We start from the raw sequence: 22,561 nt of genomic DNA, 5'->3' as shown, positions 1-22,561 counted from the left end.
TCCTGGGGGAGAATTTTACAGAAATGTTTGTTGGTTTGTTTGTTTGTTTTGTGGCACTTGTGGTGATGAAGAGGAAGCTTTCCCCTTAGTGGGGAAGGGAGAATTTCACAATGAAACTGGCCCTTGATGCTTACCTACTCAAGACTGATGAGGACATCTATGGTTGGGGAAACAAATAATTTTATTAGTTCTGTTTTAGCATCTAGGACAGTAAGAAAGTGTAACAACAATCTGACTATTTGAAACAATGTTCCTTGAATTTCCCAATTCAAAAGACTGCATAGAGCTAAGAAAGAAATAAAAGTACTGAGAGACGTTTTGTATGTCAACTCAAATCACAAAGGCAGGGCTTCTCTATGGATGGATGTAAGAATTACATCTACCTTTTGGGTACAGCAGGTGGAACAGAAAGAAGGAATTCTGGGGCAGATATCCCAGAACTATCCCAAAGCAAAAACCTTCATAAAAGGTTATCTCTCCTTGACAGGTGCAAGAGCAGGGAAGTCATTTGGTCCTTGAGGTAACGTCTAGTTGGGAAGTTACGACAATGACGTCCGAGCTTATGGCAATCCAGGTGACCCTGAGCGCAGGGGCACCCGTAAGACTGCGGCACAGAAAATACGCTAGCCTGCCAGTCTCCCCTCCCCCCTTACATTCTCGGGGGATTGGAGTAGCGTTGGTGTCGCTGACGCCATCCCTTCCCGCCTCTGGCTCTCAAGGAGCATGCGCTTCCTTCCTCACTTCCTCTAAAGGAAGGAGAGTAAGGCTACGCCCTAGCGGACCCGCGGCCGGCTTCGCGTCACAGGAACTTCAGCACCCACACGGCGGACAGCGCTCTCCTCCACCTGAGGACCTGACTCCCGAGCGCCTGGAGCCTTTCTAATCGCTTTACTCTGCAGCCGCGCGGAGCTCCACCGGCCGCTGGGTCCCTGCCACTCACCCTCCCCCACACCCTCCCTCCTAGCTCTTCCTGTTTTTACTCCTTCTTTTCATTCATAACAAAAGCCACAGCTCAGGGAGCCCGGCGCCAGGCTGTATCTGAAGCCAAGCGTAGAAGAATGGGGTTTCTTTGGACCGGCACTTGGATTCTGGTGTTGGTGCTCCAAAGCAGCCCAGTTCAAGCTTTCCCCAAGCCGGGAGGCAGCCAAGGTACGTGGACACTTTTCTTCCCATCTCCCTTTTATTTCGCCACGGAAAGGTAAAGCTTGGCATAATCCCGTGAACTGTAAATCACCTTGCCTCGTTTTCTGATCAGACAGTATCCGTGCATATTGACAGAAATCAGTTCGAATTTAGAGCAGGAAGACAGATTTTTTTTCCCCTACACTTTTTGAATGATAGAGTAATAACATGGGTTGTTTTGAAATACCTTATTCTGAAACGGGGCTGGGGGATGATTTTTCTGCCTTACAAAGTGGCCTGTTTTTTATCTATTTTTTTTTCTAGTTGTCTTATAACCTTTCTCCGATACTTTATTCATGATATGTGCAGTATATGATAAAAGAGCTTTTAATGTGCTAATAATGCCAATCCAAATTATGCTCTATCTAGTTAAAAACAGCTGGTGAGCCAAGTGTTAGAACTATATGTTAGATTTCTGGGCAGAAAAATAAAAGTGCAATTTTATTAACTCAGTAAGTACACCAGGATAATAAGCAAGGCAACGTTGATAAAGATTGTTATTGTATAATCTTGATTATCTTTGTTAATACATATTTTTGTTCCACAGTCATCCAAAAACACTTATCTTAATATTTGTTTTTCTTTTTTGGAGATTTTATGTAGTAAGAGACATAGTGTGTCTTTCCAGTGCACAATTAAATTTATATTTGTGTTTGGTGATTCTAGACAAACCTCTACATAATAGCGAATTAAGTGCAGAAAGACCTTTGAATGAACAGGTAGGTCAAAAGTAAAATTATAAATGCTATTTCATTTTATTTTAGTTATATTTAATGTAATTATGCTGTAACATTTTAGCTATTTTGAATTCACAAATTTCAAGAGCTTAATAATACATTGACAGAACTTAGGATGGAAAATATAGTTTTGGAAATCTGTATATCCTGACAGTTATATACATAGAATTCTGTATAAGACTGACTGTATAATAACCCAGTAAGCTCAACATCACATCCATTCTGTTCTAAGGCTGCTTAATTTATCCGAGATTTATCTCTCACCAATATTATAGGAGAGGGAATTAATATTTATAGACCATCTGCCCTTTATTTTATCTCATTTAATCCTTATGGTAGTGCTTTGACACAGAAATTATTATCTACATTTTCAAATAAGAAAACTAAATCCCACAGAGATTGAATCATTTAGCTGTCATATTGGATAAGTGGGGGAGCAATGATTTAAAATCAGGTCTATCTCCAATTTACTTCCTAGATTGCTGAAGCAGAGGCAGACAAGATTAAAAAAACATACCCTCCAGGTAAAAAGAAATTATGTTGATATTAATTTAAATAATGTAGGTTATGAAAATCTTAACTAAAATGGATGTGTTGGGCTTGGGGGCTTTTCTTCCAGAAAACAAGCCAGGTGAAAGCAATTACTCCTTTGTTGATAACTTGAACCTGCTAAAGGCAATAACAGAAAAGGAAAAAGTTGAGAAAGAAAGACAATCCATAAGAAGCTCCCCAGATGATAATAAATTGAATGTGGAAGATGTCGATTCAACCAAGAATCGAAGACTGATTGATGATTATGATTCTACTAAGAGCGGATTGAATCATAAATTTCAAGGTAAATGAGGAAAAAGAACTTTTGCTTCCTATTTGCTTGCTCTAATTTGGAGTTTCCCACTGTGGGTTAGGAAAAAGTCCTACGTTTTAAAAACAGCCATTATACATTCATTGTCCTTTATTAGTCAGGACCAAAATGAAGAGAAAGCCCAGTTTTTTCTGTGAGGCCTAAGCTCCACAGAAGCCCAAATTTTAGTTTCTCTTTTTAAGTTTCCTTTACTGGTGCTTTGAAATCAACTTCAATCTGCTGTCTATATTTTATGCTATTAAATTCATTTTAACATTCCAATTTATTTTAACTATGAGTACAAAGAAAAAAATCTTTAATTCTCAACTAATTAAATCAAAAAATATTCCCCAGAAAAGGTGAAATATCATTATTTTCTTCTCGATGTTCTCTTCCTAGTCATATCTTCCTCCATAGGTCATTCTAACCTTTTCATGGCCTTAATTACCATCCATAGCCTGATGTCTCCTAACATTAGCCCAGACTTCATATATGTATGTATATATCAGACTTCATATACTGCATATATGACTGAAAAACAGTCATCTCAGTTGTTTTCCAGCTCCAGCGGGCAACCAGTACTTTATACACACACACACACACACACACACACACACACACACACACACACACACACCATACATATCATACATATAAATGATCTATATTATATAATGTATATATATTATATAATATATATAGTAGGGTTTTATCCCTCTAACCTTGATCACCACCAAGATCACCATCCTTGATCACCTTATCCAAACTCTAATCATGTCTCACTTGAACTACAGCAAAATCTTCTAATGGACCTTCCAGCATCCACTCTGCCCTTCTCCAACTCATAGCAGCCAGAGTAATCTTTTCAACATACAAGTATGAGCTTGACACTCTTGCATAAAACCCATTAGTAGATTCCCATTTCTCTTGGGATAGAAACCAAAAGCCTTAATGTGGCCTCCATGGTCCTGCAAGGACAGGTTCCTGTGTTCATCCAATACACATAATCTGATAGAAACCTGTTCCTTTCACACGTGACACTTAATGCAATTTGTAATTTTACATTCCTAAGTGCGTCTACTTATGATTTCTGCCTTTCTCCTTAATTAAACTGAAAACTTCACTAGTACAGAAACATTGTAGCTCCAGTGTCTGAATGCTTACGAATTCACTGCATGAATAGATGAGTAAATGAATGAATGAACAAATAAAATAATATATACAAGGGAATAAGTGAACTATTGTACCTAAGCATTGATGAAGAGAGTGTGTTTTCTGTGCTGAGGACCACTGCTTAAGAGTGACTACAGATTTTCTTTAATGTCCTTATTCTGTTCCATGGTCACAAGAGCATTATGCTGGTTATCTCCACCAGAACACAACTATCAATTAAATTTGACTTTCATTGGATATCACAGGCTGAGGAAAATTTCAGAAGTGTGTTGTATATGAATGGGATAAGGGAGATGGTTTATATTTTGAAAAATTTCATATAGCATACTACTCAAGGAAATTTCTTGTGAATTCTACTTTGAACCTAAAATATTTAGACTAGAAATAGACACTGGGTATAGCTTCATATAAAATAGTTTCAACCGGGGCGCCTGGGTGGCTCAGTCGGTTGAGCAGCTGACTTCGGCTCAGGTCACTATCTCGCACTCTGTGAGTTCGAGCCCCGCGTCGGCTCTGTGCTGACAGCTCAGAGCCTGGAGCCTGTTTTGGATTCTGTGTCTTCCTCTCTCTGACCCTCCCCCGTTCATGCTCTGTCTCTCTCTGTCTCAAAAATAAATAAGCATTAAAAAAAATTTTTTTAAATAGTTTCAACCACTTTGACTGAACTGACCATTTGATTTACAAAAATTTTTTAATTAGTCTAATGTTTGACTACATTTTTTTTTTTTTGGTCAAACTGGTTGTATATGCAGGCAGAGGCATAGATCTGTTTGTGATCCAACCACTAACCTGAGTAACTTATTTTAAATAGTTCAACATTTTATTACCATCCCAAATGGGTTTATAACTACGAAGTACTAGCCCTGACAGCTCTAGGTTTACCCTAGGAGTCATTCAAGTCCACCTGAAATTACAGAGAAGATTGTTGGAGAGAGTGGGCTCTATGAGTGAATTACTGGTCTCCTCTCATACCTTGGGAATCCTGGAACCAGGTGGGTTTGGGAACACCAAGTTAACTGGAACCTCAGAGGCATGTATACTTACGTCCTAGAAGGGAGAGTAAGGAAGCCGAACTTCTGCAGGGTACTTTCACACTTTTAGGAAACCTCCAGATGGGCTTGTAGGGCCCATCACTTCTCCTTTTCCATGTTTTCTATAGTATATGTGATTCAGGATTTTTCCAAATTTCTTTTATAAAGCAGTGTTTCAGGGCTCCTGAGTGCATTCACCAAACAGACATTCATTGAGCAATTGCTATGTTTCAGACTTGAACTAGACAGTTAGCTCTGTGTAGTTAGGTATCATGCCTAAACTATTTATCAGTGTGTTTCCAGTTCTGGCTCATATTAAGACTTTAATAAAAATGTACTGGACAAATGAATGTCAAGTGCCATAATAGATGCCAAGGATTCAAAGAGTAACTGGGAAGATGATGACTTGGAAGATGGCCCTTTCACACCCACTTAGGATGTTGCAGCTGCTTTAAAAAAGTTATGAACATTGAACTCATGTTTGGCTTCCCTCTGAGGATATATGTAGGAGGGTAAAATACTCCTTGATGAGAAAAAGGAAGTCACTCTGAGTAATTCTGTCCATTTTAGAGAAGCCAGGGAAAATCAATGGAAAGTAAAGAGCAATGACCAAGTGGTCAACTCTTAACCCCATCTAGCAAAGGTCTGCTAGTGGAGTCCTAAGTTCCTGGCTCAAGAGAATGCAGCAGTGCAGCAAAGCGAAGAGGCTGTTTCTTCAGAGTGTTGCTTATGTTCTCCCTGTTATGAAGTAAATGAACTGAAAAACAGTCATCTCAGTTATTTTCCAGCTCCAGCAAGCAAACAGTATGCTTCCTTTTTTTCAGATCCTAAGGGATTAAGTGGGAAGGGAAATAAATTTTTCCACCTCTGCATAGACCTTGGGCAGTTTCTGCTTCACATTAATCCCTAGAGTCAGTCTTACAACCCACAAATGGAAGCATCAGACCTAAATAATAATCTCTGCTCCTGAAAAAAATGGATAATGAACCCAATTTTCAGTCAGTCTGGAGGGGAACTGATCTTAAGAGGTTTTTTTTTTCTTAGGGTCTTTTCTGCTTATTAGTCACTCTGGTACACAGGGCTCAAAGGGCTCATAGCTAATGGATTGGTTGACAGTTCAGCAATAATCTACTACCAGGAAACTTCCAGTTCTCCGTCTATAATCACCCTACTCAGTTTCCTAAGCTTCTTTTCAAACAACAAGAAACTGTTCTGCCTAAGGCAGCATATGTCTTCAGCTGTATAGATTCTAGAAGAAAGGTCATGAGAGAAACTCCTTGTCTGAATCCCCAAAGCCATGGAAGAAAAGGACAGGATCAGATTAGAAATATTAGGCTCTTCTTTCTTTGAGTAAATATGATCAGAATTATTGGGGCGGAATTTGACCAGAGACTCAATTTCCATTTCTCTAGAAGATAATCGTAGTTCCTTTTTTTCATGTACAAATCCACTATATATAATGACATTTAGCTTTCATATAATACTGCACATTAGCTTTCATATGGTACTTGGCAGTTTAAAAGGAACATTTACATCTTATTTCATCTGATCTGCATAAGAATCCCATGAAACAGATAATCCTATTATCTCCCTTTACAGTCATCCAAGGATATAGAGGTAACAGTGGTATCATGGGTTAAAATTCTGATCTTTCAGATCTGCTAGAGGTGACAGGAGGAGTTAAGTGCCTTGTAAACTTGCACATATTAACATATTGCTTGATGTGGTGTAGGTTACAAAAGACAAACGGATTCCCCAAGAGTTCTCTTGGATATGCCACCAACCCTACTGTGTCCTTCCTCAGGATGGGCTCTTGCTGTACTCTGAAGTAATGTTGCCGGTGTATTCCCAGGAAAGCTAAGGATATGCATTTGCAAACATCTCTGCAGAGATTTACATAGATTTACATATTGCTTTGTTCAAATCTGTTGTCTCATTTTAAAAGTTTAAATTTCATACACATAAAGTAAGTTCCCTATTCTCTGGAGTAAGGGGCTTATCACATTAAGCTGTCTTCCATAAAGGAGTTCTGACACATGTTCAGTTAGAAGTAAATATTTATTCCAGATAAGTCATAAAATCTTTAATACACCCTCTCTGATTCTGGGTGTAAGGCAGGTTCCCCCACCATCAGCCCAGGAATTTACCAGCAGAAGAAATACACATGTGGATGTTACCAGTCTACTCCTTGTGTGGAAATGGAATATCAAATTATATAATATGTAGAAGAGTGTTTTGAACAATATAGCATACTATATAAATGTGGCATACTGTAAAGTTTAAAAGTATAATCTTGTTTGTATTATTAGAATAAAAAATAGAGAGGCCTTTTGTGGTGTCTTCAGATCTTCCTTTTTCTTACAGTCACGTAAGAAGATTTCAGAATTTCTATTATCATCATAGGTTCTTAACTTTAAGCAAAATTATATTTCAAACCAACAATTTATGTGAATGAAGCAGTATCATAAATACATTCCAAATATATCTAAGTGTACAAGAACAAGGTATAGATTGTAAGTATAGTATGATCCTGAAATAGGCCTATGATAACTATAATGTGAAACTGTGATTGCTCTGTCTAGATGATCCAGATGGCCTTCATCAACTAGATGGAACTCCTTTAACTGCTGAAGACATTGTCCAGAAAATTGCTACCAGGATTTATGAGGAAAATGACAGAGGAGTATTTGACAAGATTGTTTCTAAACTGTTGAATCTTGGCCTAGTAAGTCATGCATGAGAATAAACCCATTTCTTAGTACAGTTTGGAATTTACTAAGAAGCCAAGCCACGTGATCCGAGTTGTAGCCAAGTGTTTATAATACATCTACTTTATATCAGGCACTGTAGGTTTTGAGGACAAATATGACAACATTCTTTCCCTCTAGGAACTTATAGTCTACCAGAAGAGCCACACAAATACGCACATGTCCACAATGCAAGCTGCATCAAAACCATAAAAGCAGTTCAGCATGCCAGAGGATGGACCATATCCAATTGGGCAATAAAGAAGAACTTCAGAGAAGGAAGTGTTTAAAGTCAGCTTAAAACAGTTAGGCAGCTCCTGGGTGGCTCAGTCAATTGAGCAACTGACTTCAGCTCCAGTCATGATCTCATGGTTCATGGTATCGAGCCCCACATCAGGCTCCCTACTGATAAGCATGGAGCTCACTTCAGATCCTCTGTCTTCCACTCTCTCTGCCCTTCCCCTACTTGTGCTCCCTCTCTCTCAAAAATAAATAAAACATTAAAAAAAAAGGATCATTAGGATTTAACCAGCAGCAGTAAAATATACGTGAATTATGAGAAGAGAATAACAGGAACAAAGGCATGCCATGTTTGGGAAACTGTAAGCAATTCAATTTGATCCTCTCCCAGCCAGGCTCCCAGCCCTTATACAGCCCTGACAGGCTTTACTAAGGTCCTAAATGTGCCTGTTTCAGAGGTTCCCTAGTCATGACTTGTAGCTGACGGTTGAGAAATAAGTGTTCCATAGATTCCAACAGACAGGACTAATCACTTGCATGGCCCAAAGGCACTTTTTCCCAGGAGTTCTGGGGAATGTCCAACAACAAACAGAGGCATAAACAAGGGCTATCTAGAAAGAGGGACCAGAAGATTCTCTCATTGTGTAAAAATGTGTTCAAGTTCAGAGTTTAGTCTAGATTTTTTAATCATAAATATGAGAATAATAGTTACATATGTTTTTACTTTTTAACAGATCACAGAAAGCCAGGCACACACACTAGAAGATGAAGTAGCAGAGGTTTTACAAAAACTGATCTCAAAGGAAGCCAACACTTATGAGGAGGAACCCAATAAACCCATAAGCGTGACTGAAAGTCAGACTGGAAAAATACCAGAGAAAGTGGTATGTATATGTGAGTTCATATGCATATGTTATGGATATGTGTATATATGCATGTGCATGAATGTATGTGTCCACCTGTATTTGTATATAATTAATACAATCTGTATATAAGTAATACCTCACTTGGTGCCAGAGAAGATTTGGAGTATGTGACACATTTAACCCACATAAAATATATACTCAAAAAATATCAAGTTAAATATATAAATCAACTCTATGTTGAAAATGAAGATACAGGTTATAATGTATTACACAGTAAAGGTTATGTCTTATACTCCACAGTAAATTAATCCATAATGCTATGTGGCAATGTTATAACCATTCCACAAAACAACTGCTTGTATAATGTCAGTGAACTGAAATCAAATATTTCGCAGCTCTTTCGGCATACAACTTCTGTTCACAGAATGTCATCATCTGCCTCCAGATCCCAAAAACAGAAACTTGGGTTGATTTGGTCCTCTGCCACACCAGCCTGTATACTCCCTGGAGCTAGTTGCCTGAATATGCTTCGCCATCCTATCCTGTGCTCTTCCACCTGCTCGTTCCTCTTTTCTTTGGTTCAGAGGCCTGGAACTGTCCTTTACTTAGACTAGTCATCCATCCTTCCTTCCCCTCCCTGGACTCTGTGCCTCTTCATCTTTTCTTCTGCATCAGCCAAGCTACAAAAATCTTTCTCCGCTCTTTGAATTCCCTGTAAAACTCTAGATGAGCTGACCACAGAGGGTTATATATAAGAAAACAATCAAAGTCTTCACCTCTTCTATTTTCTCCATCACAGCATCTAGACCCATGGCTCCTCATCCCCTCCAATGTCTTATCCCAAATACAAGGAAAAAGAGTGTATAGGCTTACAATCCTCTTTTAGAGGAGGCTAGAAAACAGAAATTGGGTCTGCATTTTTTTTCCTAGATAGCATAACAGCTCTCTTTTGTTCTCTCTACTCCCAATCTCCACCAGCTTTCATTTTTTTAAACAGCTTTTAAAGATCTACCCAAAACATTTTTGATTTATCAAAGGGCTCATGACATTCACTCAAGCTTACCATCTGAACTGAAAGTGACACAGCTACTGTATTTTCCTTCATTCCCATTTTGTACTCCTTTTTCACCCATCTCTAAAACATTCATATGCTTGACCTGTTTGCTCATGTTATTTAAATGCATCAATGCAAATGAAATATTAATTCATTCAATAAATATTTATTGAGGTATCAATTATGAACAAAGCACTGGAGATACAATGCTTATTTCAAAAGATAGAATCCTTGCTTTCACGAAGCTTAAGGTCTAATGGAAGAAGTAGATGGTCTTCAAATACTCACATATCTTCACTGCAACTGCCTCAAGTGCTATGAGGAAAGAAACATGGTTCTATGAGACTTGATAAAAAGGGAGCCTATTCTGGACTTGAGCTCAGAGAAGGCTTCCCTGAGGAAGTGACTTGAGCCAAAAACTGGAGGCTGTGACCATGAGAGGCCGTGTGTAGAGAAGAATGTGTGGAGTATCTAAGTATTGCAACAAGGGCAGGGTGGCTGCACACAGAGAGAGCAGTGAGAGATAAGCCAGGGGAGGTGGACCCAGGCCAGACCAGGCAGGGCCTTGGATTCTGATCTTCATTGTAGGACCAATGGGAAAACACTGCAGGATTTTAAGCAAAGGAGTTATGTGACCATACTTTTTAAAAGACAACTCTGGCTATAACATGGAAAATACAGTGAATAGATTGGAAGTGGTTGATGTTACATGGTTAGAAAGTCAGAGATGAAAGCAGCTTGGACTAGAGCCAGGTAATGGAGAAAGAGAGAAATGTACAAATTTGGGATAAATCTTGAAAGTAGAGCCAACAAGACTACTGATGAATTATATGGAGTGACAAGGAAGACTCTTAAATTTCTGTTTAGTCCGCTGAATGGACAATGGATCATTAACTAAGATGCAGAACACTGGAAATGGATCAGGTCTGGGAGAGAAGTGTCCTGTGTACCCTTCCAGATAGCTCTTAACATTTCACGGAGAAGTCCCCAAGGTGTGACTGCTCTGTTAGTGTTAGATGTTCTCATATGATTTCCTGTATCTTGGCACCACACATTCTGTAACTTCGAAGTTCTCCTGCTTGGTAAAAGGCAGTCTTATGGGAAGACATTCATGATAACTGATAGAGGAGAACTTGGCCAAGTGGGAACCTAGAAATTCCCTGTCTATTCTCCAGGAGCAGGAGCCAGGGTCCTCAGGTGAAGCATATGTCTGTCAGCCCCAGTGACCTTTCTATGTGGCTAGATGCCCATATACCTGGAAAAGGGTTTGATCCTACAGGAGCTTGCAAAGGAAGAGGTGTTATTTCACTTCACATTCAAGGGCACCAAAGAGGAAAGAATCAAGCTGGAATGTAATTAGCTCTAACAAAATGTTTATTTTTTATTGATTTTTTTCCCCCAATGTAGACTCCAATGGCAGCAATTCAAGATGGTTTTACTAATGGACAAAATGATGAAACAGTATCTAATACCTTAACCTTGACAAATGGCTTGGAAAGAAGAACTAAAATCTACAATGAAGACAACTTTGAGGAACTCCAATATTTCCCAAACTTCTATGCACTACTGAAAAGTATTGATTCAGGTAAACACTGTTTTCTGACCATGTGGAATAGAAACAGTAATTCCAGGAAATGTGTGGGTGGGGTTTTTTTCTTCCTGTTTTCAGTTTCTAAATGCAATCTTCAATGAAATTTATTGTAACCCCAGGGAAAAGAGTTCACATCAATTTTTTTCAAAAGAAGTATGCTAGTCATAGAAATATTTAGGAAAAGATAATCATGAAAGGTGGAATTTCAGGATAATTTAATCTTCTTGTTAACAGAGGGTTCATTTATTTGTTCAGCAAACAGTCACTGAACATGTTTGGGACATTGAGGTGAGCCCTGTGCAGATGAGGAGAGAAGTCAACATCCCTGCCTGACCTGCTCAGCCTCAAATCTTATTGTAAATCTTTAAAAAACAAAAAAAGGCTACATTTATTTTCCTCTATTAGTAGGAACAGTGTGTATAACATAATTTATCCTTTTATTTTATTTTATTTTATTATTTTTTTTATGTTTATTTATTTTTGAGAGAGACAGAGACAGAGTGTGAACAGGGGAGGGGCAGAGAGAGGGAGACACAGAATCGAAACAGGCTCCAGGATCTGAGCTATCAGCCCAGAGCCCGATGCGGGGCCCGAACCCACAAGCCATGAGATCATGAACTGAGCCGAAGTCGGACATTTAGCCAACAGGGCCACCCAGGTGCCCCCATAATTTGTCCTTTTAAAAAAAATTCAGATTTTTGCTTTTTAGACACTTTCAGCTTCAGTCTTGAAATGAGTTAAAGTAAACTAAGCATTGGACCACAGCAGACAGGGGCCCAAAACACACTTAGAAACGGATATGTTTTTTAAAAAACTAAGTCCTTGTTTTGCCTTGTTCCTTTCTCTCACCTGTACACCAAAATAAGTTAACTGAAGATTTCATTTCATCTCCAATTTTGATTAATCTTCAAGGAAGATAATAATGGGCAAATTTTCTATGGTTGTTATTGTCCAGACAGATGTTCTGCACTGCCTTCTGGTTTTTCCTCTTTCTTTTCAAAGATTCAGCCCCAGAAGGAAAATTTGTAATAAATATTTCCCCAAGAAGTGACTTTAGAGTGTGCTTTCATTTCTGGAGAACACCCATTTGTCCTTCAATTCCAGACATTGGCCAGATGGCATCAGCCCCTCTGCTGGTGTCTGAAGGGCTTGTATATCTTGAGGGTCCATTTTGAGCCATCTTGCCCCACTGGATGGCAAATGCCCAGCTCAGAACTTTTGTCATCTTGGTGAGTCACTTCTTGTCAGTGTCAGCATGACACCGAACACCTATACAGATGTGACCTTGAGGAAATAATGTGATGGCTGAAGTTATTTACTAGGGCTTTTCCAGGATCTCTTCCCTATCTCCTTTCTCATCTTTCTTCTCTCCCAACCTTGAGGATTTCATGATATTTGAAAAAGTCCACTGTATGGAATATTTTTTTATTTTATTTATTTTATTTTATCTTTCAGTTTCCTTGACCTCATACTTTATTTCTTTTATATTTATAGGGTTTTAATTTAAATACTTACACTAAGGTACTTGATAGTACTCATCCCTCTCACCCAAGGTCTGAACCAATGGAGAAAAAATAAAACAGGTCGAAATCCAAAATATTTCTGATACTGGTAAAGACTGGGTTGTAAGGGTTGTAGAACACAGCATAGTGTGAGAGCCAAAATGGGCTTGCTCACTCCCTATCCTCAGTCTAATTGTTGGAACAGCCAATCCTTAGGATAGTTTGATTTATAGAACAGGCACTTTTCTCAAGTCCCTGACTTCTGTTCCAGGGGAACAAAAAAAAAAAGAAAGATTCCAAATCCCTATCAGTCAAGAAATGTAGACTAATGCCCATTGCCTACCAACTTTATCTGTGGGAAGGATGAAAAGATGGAGGGAAAGGCTAGGAGTATTTAGAAGAAATCCTTCATGGCCACTCAAAGCATAGGGAAAATGGGCTCTCCTCTAGCACCTTTCTTCAAAAATGGAAATTTTTTTTTAATTTTAGAATTTATATATATATATATATATATATATGTATATATATACACATACACACATATGTGTATGTGTATATATGTAGATGTATATAATAAATATACATAGTTATATATTCTGAACAACTATGGAATGATCAGCCGTTTTCTATCAAGATGCAGAACAGTATGTCAAATATGAAGAGTTCCCAAGAAACAGTTAATAGTGGTTACCTGCAGGGAGTAGGAGTTGGGGGATAGGAAGAAAATGTTATTTTCACTATTATTTACTTCTATACTGTTGGAATATTTTTAGTACATGCATATATTCTTTCAAATGAAATAAAGTCTAGAAAGCAATATATACTGCTATTAAAAAGTCAACCTCACATTAAAAAAATAAAGATACATGTATGTTTTTATTTTCAAATATTAAGTTTGATTAATGAAAACAGGCCATTCTTGCCCTCAAAAACATACAGCCTGAGTAAAGAAAAATTGGTGGGTCACCAATCTTACAATTTTCTTTTTGAGTTCATATTACCTCAGGTTGCAAACTGTCTCTTTATCATCTATTAGTAAAATATTTTAGATTAAAGTAAATCTTTTTAGAAAAGTTATAATTGCCCATTTCTGAAGAAGTTCAGTACATCTATACATTATCCTATATTCCCAATTCCAACTCCCAATGCCCAAGTCTTATTACACTTTTTATAAATTAAATATACGTGGTTTCAGCTATAAATGTAGGGAGAAATATTTCAGTCAGATGCTGTACTTCATAAATTGACACTGAAAGAAGAAGCTATACTCTACTAGTTTTTTAAAAATTATTTTGTCCTTTTATATAGAAAAAGAGGCGAAAGAGAAAGAAACACTGATTACGATCATGAAAACCTTGATTGACTTTGTGAAGATGATGGTAAAGTATGGCACAATATCTCCAGAAGAAGGTGTTTCCTACCTTGGTGAGAGTCCAATCTGTTTTGTTTTTACTATGATAGTTTTCACTGTCCAAAGTCAATTAGGGATTTGGCAATAACTACTTCACAAATTTTATCATTCATGCCAAAACAGTCTGAATTGTCTGAGTAACCAGAATTGCCCAGCTTGATAATGCATACGAATAAAATTAACCAGGAGTTTTCAATTCTTTATAGAAGCAGCTTGAGTATAAACATTTCATTTTGTCTTATTAACATTTTCTAATATCTCCATGGAGACCATTTTATTAAAATTTGACCTCTTTTTTTTCAATTGTTTTTGGATAGTCAGGACTAAAAGAGTTGATTTTAGCCAGTAAGGTCTGGATTAGGCTGCAGAAGTTGTGCCTCCTGGTCCAGTTCTGCCACAGACCAGTTTTGCCCCATGGGGCAAGGCACTCACCCAGCTGGGCCTCAGTTTCTACATTTGTAAAATAAAGGATGTTGTGAACTATAATGGGGCTGGTAAACTACTGCCCATGGATCAAATCTGGCCCATTGCCTATTTTTCTATAGCACACCAGTTAAGAATTACTTTTACGTTTTTAAATGGTTGAAAAAAAGTATAAAAAAAGAATAGTAGTTCATGACACTAGAAAACTATATAAAGGGGCACCTGGCTGGCTCAATCAGTAGAGAGTGAGACTCTTGATCTTGGGGTTGTGAGTTCGAGCCCCACATAGGGTGTAAAGATTACTTAAACAAATACAGTATATTTTTAATTAAAAAAAGAGAAAACTATATAAAATTCACATTTTAGTGTCCATAAATGAAGTTTTATTGGCACACAGCCACATTCCTTTGTTTCAGTGTTGTCTATGGCTGCTTTTGTGCTAGAATGGCAGAGTTGAATAGTTGCAATAGAGACCATATGGCCCACAAAGCCAGAAATATTTACCATCTGGCCCTTTGGAGAAAAAGTTTGCTGACCTTTGATTCTTTGAGCTTTGTGCATAAGCTTGGATGTTCTTTGTGCATGCAGGTTGTTTTGTTTTGTTTTGTTTTGTTTTGTTTTTTAAAGCCTTTGGTTTTCCTGCTTGGTCTCGTTAATCAATAAGTACCATTTATCTCTGATGTCCTTTGGGGAAGGTGACCTCACAGCCCCTTACTCTGATCTCTGATAGAAGAAGAAGATTAAACAGAAGAGAAAATCTCATAGGACAAAATAATTCAAAATTACCCTCTATGAACTCAATTTTTTTTCCACATGAAGATAGTTTTACTGTTTTTTTCTCATTATAAAAGAACATATTCATTTAAAAAAACCAGTCAGTGCAAAATTATGTTAAAAAAAGAAGTAAAAAAAAGTCACTCATGATACCAGCACCCAGGTGACAGTCTATGTGTACCTGTTCAGATGTTTTTCTGTGTGTGTATGTGTGTGTATGTGCACCCATGTACCTTTGTCATTTCTTTCTTTGTTTTATCTTGTTTAAAAAAAAATGGGCTCATGTTATACATAGTACTTTGTGGCCTATTTAATTCAACAGCAGATCAAAGACATTGTTTCAGATCAATCATTGCTTCATACCAATACCCTGTAACTCAGAAATTCCATACTTAAGTCATTTATCCTATGGAAATAGATTAGAAATGCCACAAGGCTTAGGTACAAGGTAGATATTTCCACTACTACTTATAGCTGTGCTTTCCAGTATGGCAGTGGGAAGGGAATTCATTGCCTCAAGTAACTGAGGAGTCCAGGGATGGGGATAGTCTGACTTTGGGTTTGTAAAGTCCACCAACAGTGTTAGGAATCTATCCCTCCCCATCTCCCAGCACTGACTTTCCATATGTTGATTCATTCTAGACAAGCTGCTCCCCTATGAAAAAAAAAGATGGTTGGCAATCTCCATCCTCACAGTACAGCAATCCTGGCAGGAAAAGAGCTTCTTTCTCCCAGTGGTCCTAGCATTGAATCTCATTGGCCTGCCTTGTATCACATGCTCCTCTTTGAACCAATCACTCAGCCCAGGGTGGGTGTAGACCCTGAGGAACCAGGCCTGGGTTATTACTCCCCACTTGAGGCAAATATGTCGAGAATGGGAATGGTCTGCGTTCTCTAAAGGAAAACCAAGGTATAGTTACAGAAAGTGTTGAGGAGGCCCAGACCACAGGTGTCCATTAAAGGCTTCAACCCTGGACATGTTCTAGCAGTGGCCACAGACATGTGGAAGAGGCTTCTGCAATTAACTGAATAGGAGGCTGAATTAAGGATCCCAAATAGTACGGAATAGTAGGTTCCTAGAAATAAAATCCATATCAAAGTTTCTTAATTGCAGTGTTAATATTGTGGAATTACGTTGTGATATTTCTGGTAAGGATTAAACAGTTGATATCATCCTTCAGAAAATAAAATTATATTTTTTCTCTTCCTCACTCCAGAAAACTTGGATGAAACTATTGCTCTTCAGACCAAGAACAAGCTAGAAAAAAATGTTACTGACAATAAGAGCAAACTTTTTCCAGGTATGATTTATATAACTATTTTTCTACCTTTGAGCACAATAACCCTTTGAGTGGTAAATAATGGCTTTAATAAACATTGATAAATAATTAGAGATTTCAAAAGTTTTAAAATCTGAAATCCTACCATAGGATTAAGTAGCTATAACCTTGGCTATTTTGTGGCTAGTCTCAGCATAGAAATCTGACCCCAAAAAGCATTGAAAAGAAATGTAGGTCTTTCCTGAAGATTCTTAGGAGGTGGCTCATGGGAAAAGGAGGAGGCTACATCATGAAATTTTCTACATACATGAAATTTTCCTTTCAGTATTTTTTTCTCTCCCAAGAGCACAGTTTTTCCAGACCACTATCCCTGGTCACCTGTCTACTCCACTGGCTCTCCCCTCCCAAGTCTTTTCTCTCCTCTGAGATAGTCTATGCCCCTCTGTTGTGTGATTCCCCCTCTTGGTTTCTTCACTTCTGCATTTCCACCCAATACAACACAGAACCAAGCTGTGCAAAGGAGTCTGCTTTGAGGGGGGGAGGGAGGAACAAAAAGAGGAAGGATCACAAGTTCTTAAGCACGATTTTGTGTCCCTTTCACAGCAGTTGTGTACATATATTTGATGGAATACTATATAGCCTTTTAAAATGATGTTTTCAAGTAGTTTTCAATAACCTGGAAACATCCTTCTGTGATGATGTTAATGACAAAAGAAAGTGACAAAATTATACTGCAACTATGGAGAAAAATTACGCATCAAAAAATATAGAGAGGGGCGCCTGGGTGGCTCAGTCGGTTGAGCGTCTGACATCAGCTCAGGTCATGATCTCACAGTTTGTGAGTTTGAGCCCCGCATCAGGCTTGCTGCTGTCAGCACAGAGCCTGTTTCAGATCTTCTGCTCCCCTCTCTCTCTTGGTCTCTCCCCCACTCACACTCTGATGCTCAAAAATAAATAAAATATTAAAAAAAAATTTTTAATACAGAGAGATCGTAGCACTAGTGGAGGTTTTCATAATGACAGTAACTGACTCATTTCTTTTTTCTTTTTTTTCTATAGTAATAATGTTTTTACTGAAAAAAAAAAAAAACAAAGCCTTTTGTTAGACTGCTTGATGTTTCCTATTTTATTTACAACAGGGATACATTGCAATTGTTTTCAAGTGGTTAGCTACTTTAAGGTTTAGGACTTTTTAAAATTCAATAGAAGATAGCCAGAAGGAAATATAGTTTTTTTCAACTCTTGTCCCCTCACTTTTTTTTTTTTTGAAGTATAATTGATATGGAAATTAGTTATTTTTAAGTGTCAAGTGAGCAACGATTATCCCATCTTGACAGCAAGGGTCCAACTCTCCTCTTTGCATTAGGGTGACCAGGGATAAGGGAATGTGAAGAAAGAGGCAGAAGGAAAGAAGTCCTGCGATAGCCCCAAATTCTTAGGTGCTACTCTCAGTCATAGAATGTTGTTCAAAAATACCACCTCATGGAGAGGTTGAACAACAACCAAGTTATTTTACTTCAAAACGAAGACTCAAACTTACTTTGGGAACTGACATAGGCCACTTCATTGCCTACCTTGATTATAGTAAGGAAAATAATCTATGCTCTAATGACACAGTAGCAGAAGGGAAAGAACACTAAACCAAAATCTGGAAAGTCGGCGCTTTGGCCCAGCTCTTTTGCTAACTCGGTGCATATCTCTCCCATTCTGGGCCTCAGTTTCCTTGTCTGTGAAATGGGGGAAGGAAGTTGGACAATCACTAGATTAGACAATCACTAAGATCGCTTTCAGCTTGAAAACTGATCCGACCTTACACTGTACCCTTTCAACAAATTTATTTCTACATTACAAATTGGTTAATGGATAGGAAATAGGGTTCTAACAACAGTGCTCAATCTGATTACAGCACCATCAGAAAAGAGTCATGAAGAAACAGATAGTACTAAGGAAGAAGCAGCTAAGATGGAAAAGGAATATGGAGCCTTGAAAGATTCCACAAAAGCTGATAACCCAAGAGGAAAGACGGATGAGCCAAAAGGTACGGAATTAACAGCTCTAAGTTGGCAATGAAAGTGGGGGAAGCAAAAAATTTCACCACACAGGCTGATCAAAAATGCACACCCCACCAAATCTGCGAAATCAGCACCATCTGTAGAGAAGAGATTCAGCACATGGTATCTTTATCTGAATAGCAATCTTTTTTAATGGCCTTGAGTCTCTGAGAATGGCAAATTGGTTTTATCTTCTGATGGGCTTAACTGTCCAATGGACTTTTGTGCTTGGAGAGGAATGCTTATGACCATTGTGCATTGTTTAGTATCTAATCTGATTTATTAACTTATTAAGCAATATTTCTTTAAACATAATTAACATTCCTCTAAATGTTACTTATTTAAGAAAGTAATCAAAATTTACACATTTAACAGAGCATATTTCCTTAATCATTTACAATGATAGAAATGTGACACTCTTAAGGACCTGATTAAAAATCATAAATCCAATATATCAAATTTCCTTAAATAACCTAAATGTCTTTAAAAGCAAAAAGCACACATTAAATGAGCCCAATAATTACAAAACTTATGTTTTTATTGTTATTCTTACACATTCCTGAGGTCCAATTTTTTTCTGCCTTAGTAAGTTTATGTGATACAAAATTTACTTCTTCCCAGGATTTTAGAGAATTTACTACACCCTTAAAGAAAAAGATCCTGGGCAGGGGAAGGGGCACAGAGGGCGGAGAAAGAAAGAAAAAGAAAAAGACCTTATGAGGATGCAAGGTCTAAGTTGTTAACCCTTTGATTTCAGATCAGGATGAGGATCTGGTTGTATAGGCCAGTGGTTCAAGCCCCTTTTACTATGAAGTGTGCTAGTTATACCATGGAAAATATATCTATCTTCTGAAACTGTCTATACCCAAAGTTGTGAACAGATGACTTAACCCTATTTTTATGTCATTATGATATATTGACCTCTTTGGTATAATTGGAATGTTACATATGTCTGTCCTATCAGTGTCTCATTAGCAGGGTCATCTAGAGGTTTTATTCCCTAGGAAATGAGGGAGTGGGTCCGCGCTGTCTCTCGAGGGCAGGGGAGGTGTGACTTTCAGCTAATTTATCATCTGAAGACACACCATTGGGCTCTCCTTTCATTATTTATTATGTATAATCATTAGTGGCAATGAACTGATGGACTTTGCTCGTTCCTTTCTGGATGCTATGAGACCACAAAAGCTGGTCATGTTCATGGTATAGCTCTTAATTTTGAAGGGACTGCTTGGCCTATTTACAGGTTCCTAGTCTTTGCTGCTCATATAGATAGAAACAAGTTCACATTCATGTTTGATAATAGATCCTGTTTAACAGTATCTGTATATTAAGTTAAAAAAAACTAGCTATGTATTTAATACCTTGTAACTTACCAACAGCAAAAAATTACCAACAACTTCCCCTTTGTATCACAACTACCTTTGTTGACACTTAATGTCAATCTTTTCCATTTATGTAAGATGATGATGACAATGATGATGATGATGGTGGTGGTAGTGATTTTATGTTCCAATTGGTATCGCTTGGGCTGTAGGAGTTCCTCTGTCCCTCCTTTATCCTTTTAGCACTATGCCCAGTATTTTTAAAGTATCTTTGCTCTCTGGCAACAACAGGGTATTCTAGACCCACTGAATTTTCTCATCCCAAGATTAAAGCAAATTCCTCTTCAAAGATTTTTAGTTACTTTTTGTAGAAAATATAGAGATCTGAACCTGAGTTATATAGGTTCAAATGAGTAGTAATGTGGGCCCAGAGAACTGCTTCTGTTCCAGTTACTGGGACTTTTTTGAGACAGAGGAAAAATATATTTTTTCTTAATATATCAGGTTCATGTTGATTTTTCCTGTCTAACAAGGCTTTGTATTATTGTATTTTTTTTCTCTAGTGCAGATTTCATAGACCGTCACAATTCTCTCCTACATCAACATAGCTGATGTATCAATTCTAATTGTTGGGTGTAGTAGCCTGTGTTGAGAAAGGTTATGATGTTTCCTCTGGGCTCAGGAGGAAAGAACTTGGGAATAATTAATTAACAATGTTTGTCATGGGCATAAGAAGGGGGAATTGGTAATATACATGCCATGTTAACTGACTCTTAGACCAGTCACACTGCCTTGATACTTCCCTAGGTCTACTTTGGATGAATGGTAAACTTTTTTAAATGTCTTTTAAAAAAAATTATAGCAAAATACACATAACAAAAGTGGTCATACTAACCATTTTTAAGTGTATAATTTAGTGGCATTAAGTACATTCATATTATTGTGTTACTATCACTACCATCCATTTCCAGAACTCTTCTCATCTGCAAAACTGAAATTCTATACACGTCAAATAGAACTTCTGATTCCCCTCCCTCTTCAGCCCCTGGCAACCACCATTCTACATTCTGTCTCTGTGAATCTATTGTAGGTACTTCATACGAGTGGAATTATATAGTATGTGTGCTTGTGTGACTAGCTTATTTCACTTAACATAATGTCCTTAATGATCATCTCTGTTGTAGCATATGTTAGAATTTCCTTCCTTTTTAGAGCTGCATAATATTCCATTGTATGTATATACATACCACATTTTGTTTATCTACCCATTTGTCTATGGATGCTTAGGTTGCTTCCACCTTTTGGCTGCCATCAGTATGGCTGTACAAATATCTCCTCAAGACCCTGCACTCAGTTTTGGGGGAATATTCCCTGAAGTGGAATTGCTATACCATATGTTAATTCTACTTTTAATTTTTTGAGGACACACCATACTGTTTTCCATAGCAGCTGTACATTTTTACATTCCCCCCCCCCACACAAAGAGTGTGCAAGGGTTCCAATTTCTCTAAATCCTCATCAGTGCTAATGGATGTGAGGTGGAAGGTGAGTGGTAAACTTTTGATAGGTAGCTAACCAAGAAAGAGTGGTCCTGTAGCCTGAGAAAGAAAGCCAGGAACTGGGCTGCACAGAGCACTGCAGTTCAGCCCCACAGAAAACCAGCATGCCTAGGTCATCTCCTCCAGGAGTAACCCATGTGTAATGACTATATTTCCTGAAGACAGTAAGCCATCGTCTAAGTCCTTTGACTGGCAGAGGTGGCATGCTCAGTGCTTAAGACAACACCTTCTATCACTATGCAAATATCCCTGGGAATGGATGCTGACAGGTATCTTTGCTTGTTTTAGGAAAACATTGTGTAAAAAAAGAAATCTGAAGGAGTTGATTCTTGGTAGTCTCCTATTCCTATTTAGGATGTGAGTGTTTAAAGGCTAATGATGAGGTTAGATTTCTTTTCTCATTAGGAATTCCATCAGATACTAAGGGGGAGAGAAAAGAGTAAAACTCCATCCATTTAGTGTTACTGTTTGTCATGGCCCTCCTGAAACATTAGGAAGAGGGTAGGGATTGGGGCTAAAATTAGTCCCCTCTCCATTATTTGGAGATTGAATTTATTCATACTACCCCTGACCCCTGTTACTCTGAGATAAGGAAAACTGATTTCAGTACAATTTAGAAAACACCAACCTTAGCTTAAACCAAGGGCCAACATTTCTTGAAAACGAATGGAATCCCCAAAGGGCATGTTATGACTCATACCTTTGTATTGACAATTGCTTTGCTGGCACTTTTCTCAAGGATATTTTGTTTCTGTTATAGAACCACTGAGACAACAC

General features: G+C 37.9%; 1 protein-coding gene and 1 long non-coding RNA gene across 3 annotated transcripts in view; one reads left to right on the top strand and one right to left on the bottom strand.

Moving 5' to 3' along the window:
• LOC123385945 overlaps window positions 1-22,561 on the bottom strand; it is an 85,737-nt gene that overhangs the window by 53,008 nt on the left and 10,168 nt on the right. The gene's annotated exons all lie outside the window — the stretch shown is intronic.
• SCG3 (secretogranin III) overlaps window positions 703-22,561 on the top strand; it is a 34,172-nt gene continuing 12,313 nt past the window's right edge. Inside the window, exons 1-10 of one of the 2 annotated variants that reach the window (XM_003987138.6) lie at window positions 703-1,149; window positions 1,849-1,901; window positions 2,398-2,443; window positions 2,539-2,754; window positions 7,547-7,689; window positions 8,686-8,835; window positions 11,279-11,456; window positions 14,273-14,389; window positions 16,790-16,873; window positions 18,759-18,890. In XM_003987138.6, coding sequence (XP_003987187.2) covers window positions 1,059-1,149; window positions 1,849-1,901; window positions 2,398-2,443; window positions 2,539-2,754; window positions 7,547-7,689; window positions 8,686-8,835; window positions 11,279-11,456; window positions 14,273-14,389; window positions 16,790-16,873; window positions 18,759-18,890 — 1,210 coding nt within the window. In that variant the 5' untranslated portion in view covers window positions 703-1,058. The remainder of the gene's footprint in view (window positions 1,150-1,848; window positions 1,902-2,397; window positions 2,444-2,538; window positions 2,755-7,546; window positions 7,690-8,685; window positions 8,836-11,278; window positions 11,457-14,272; window positions 14,390-16,789; window positions 16,874-18,758; window positions 18,891-22,561) is intronic. The other variant, XM_019832419.3, reaches the window with a different exon arrangement.

This window comes from Felis catus, chromosome B3, assembly GCF_018350175.1.
Source record: "Felis catus isolate Fca126 chromosome B3, F.catus_Fca126_mat1.0, whole genome shotgun sequence".
Taxonomy (NCBI): domain Eukaryota; kingdom Metazoa; phylum Chordata; class Mammalia; order Carnivora; family Felidae; genus Felis; species Felis catus.
The sequence above is the reverse complement of the archived record's forward strand: the minus strand, read 5'-3'. Positions and strand labels throughout refer to the sequence as shown.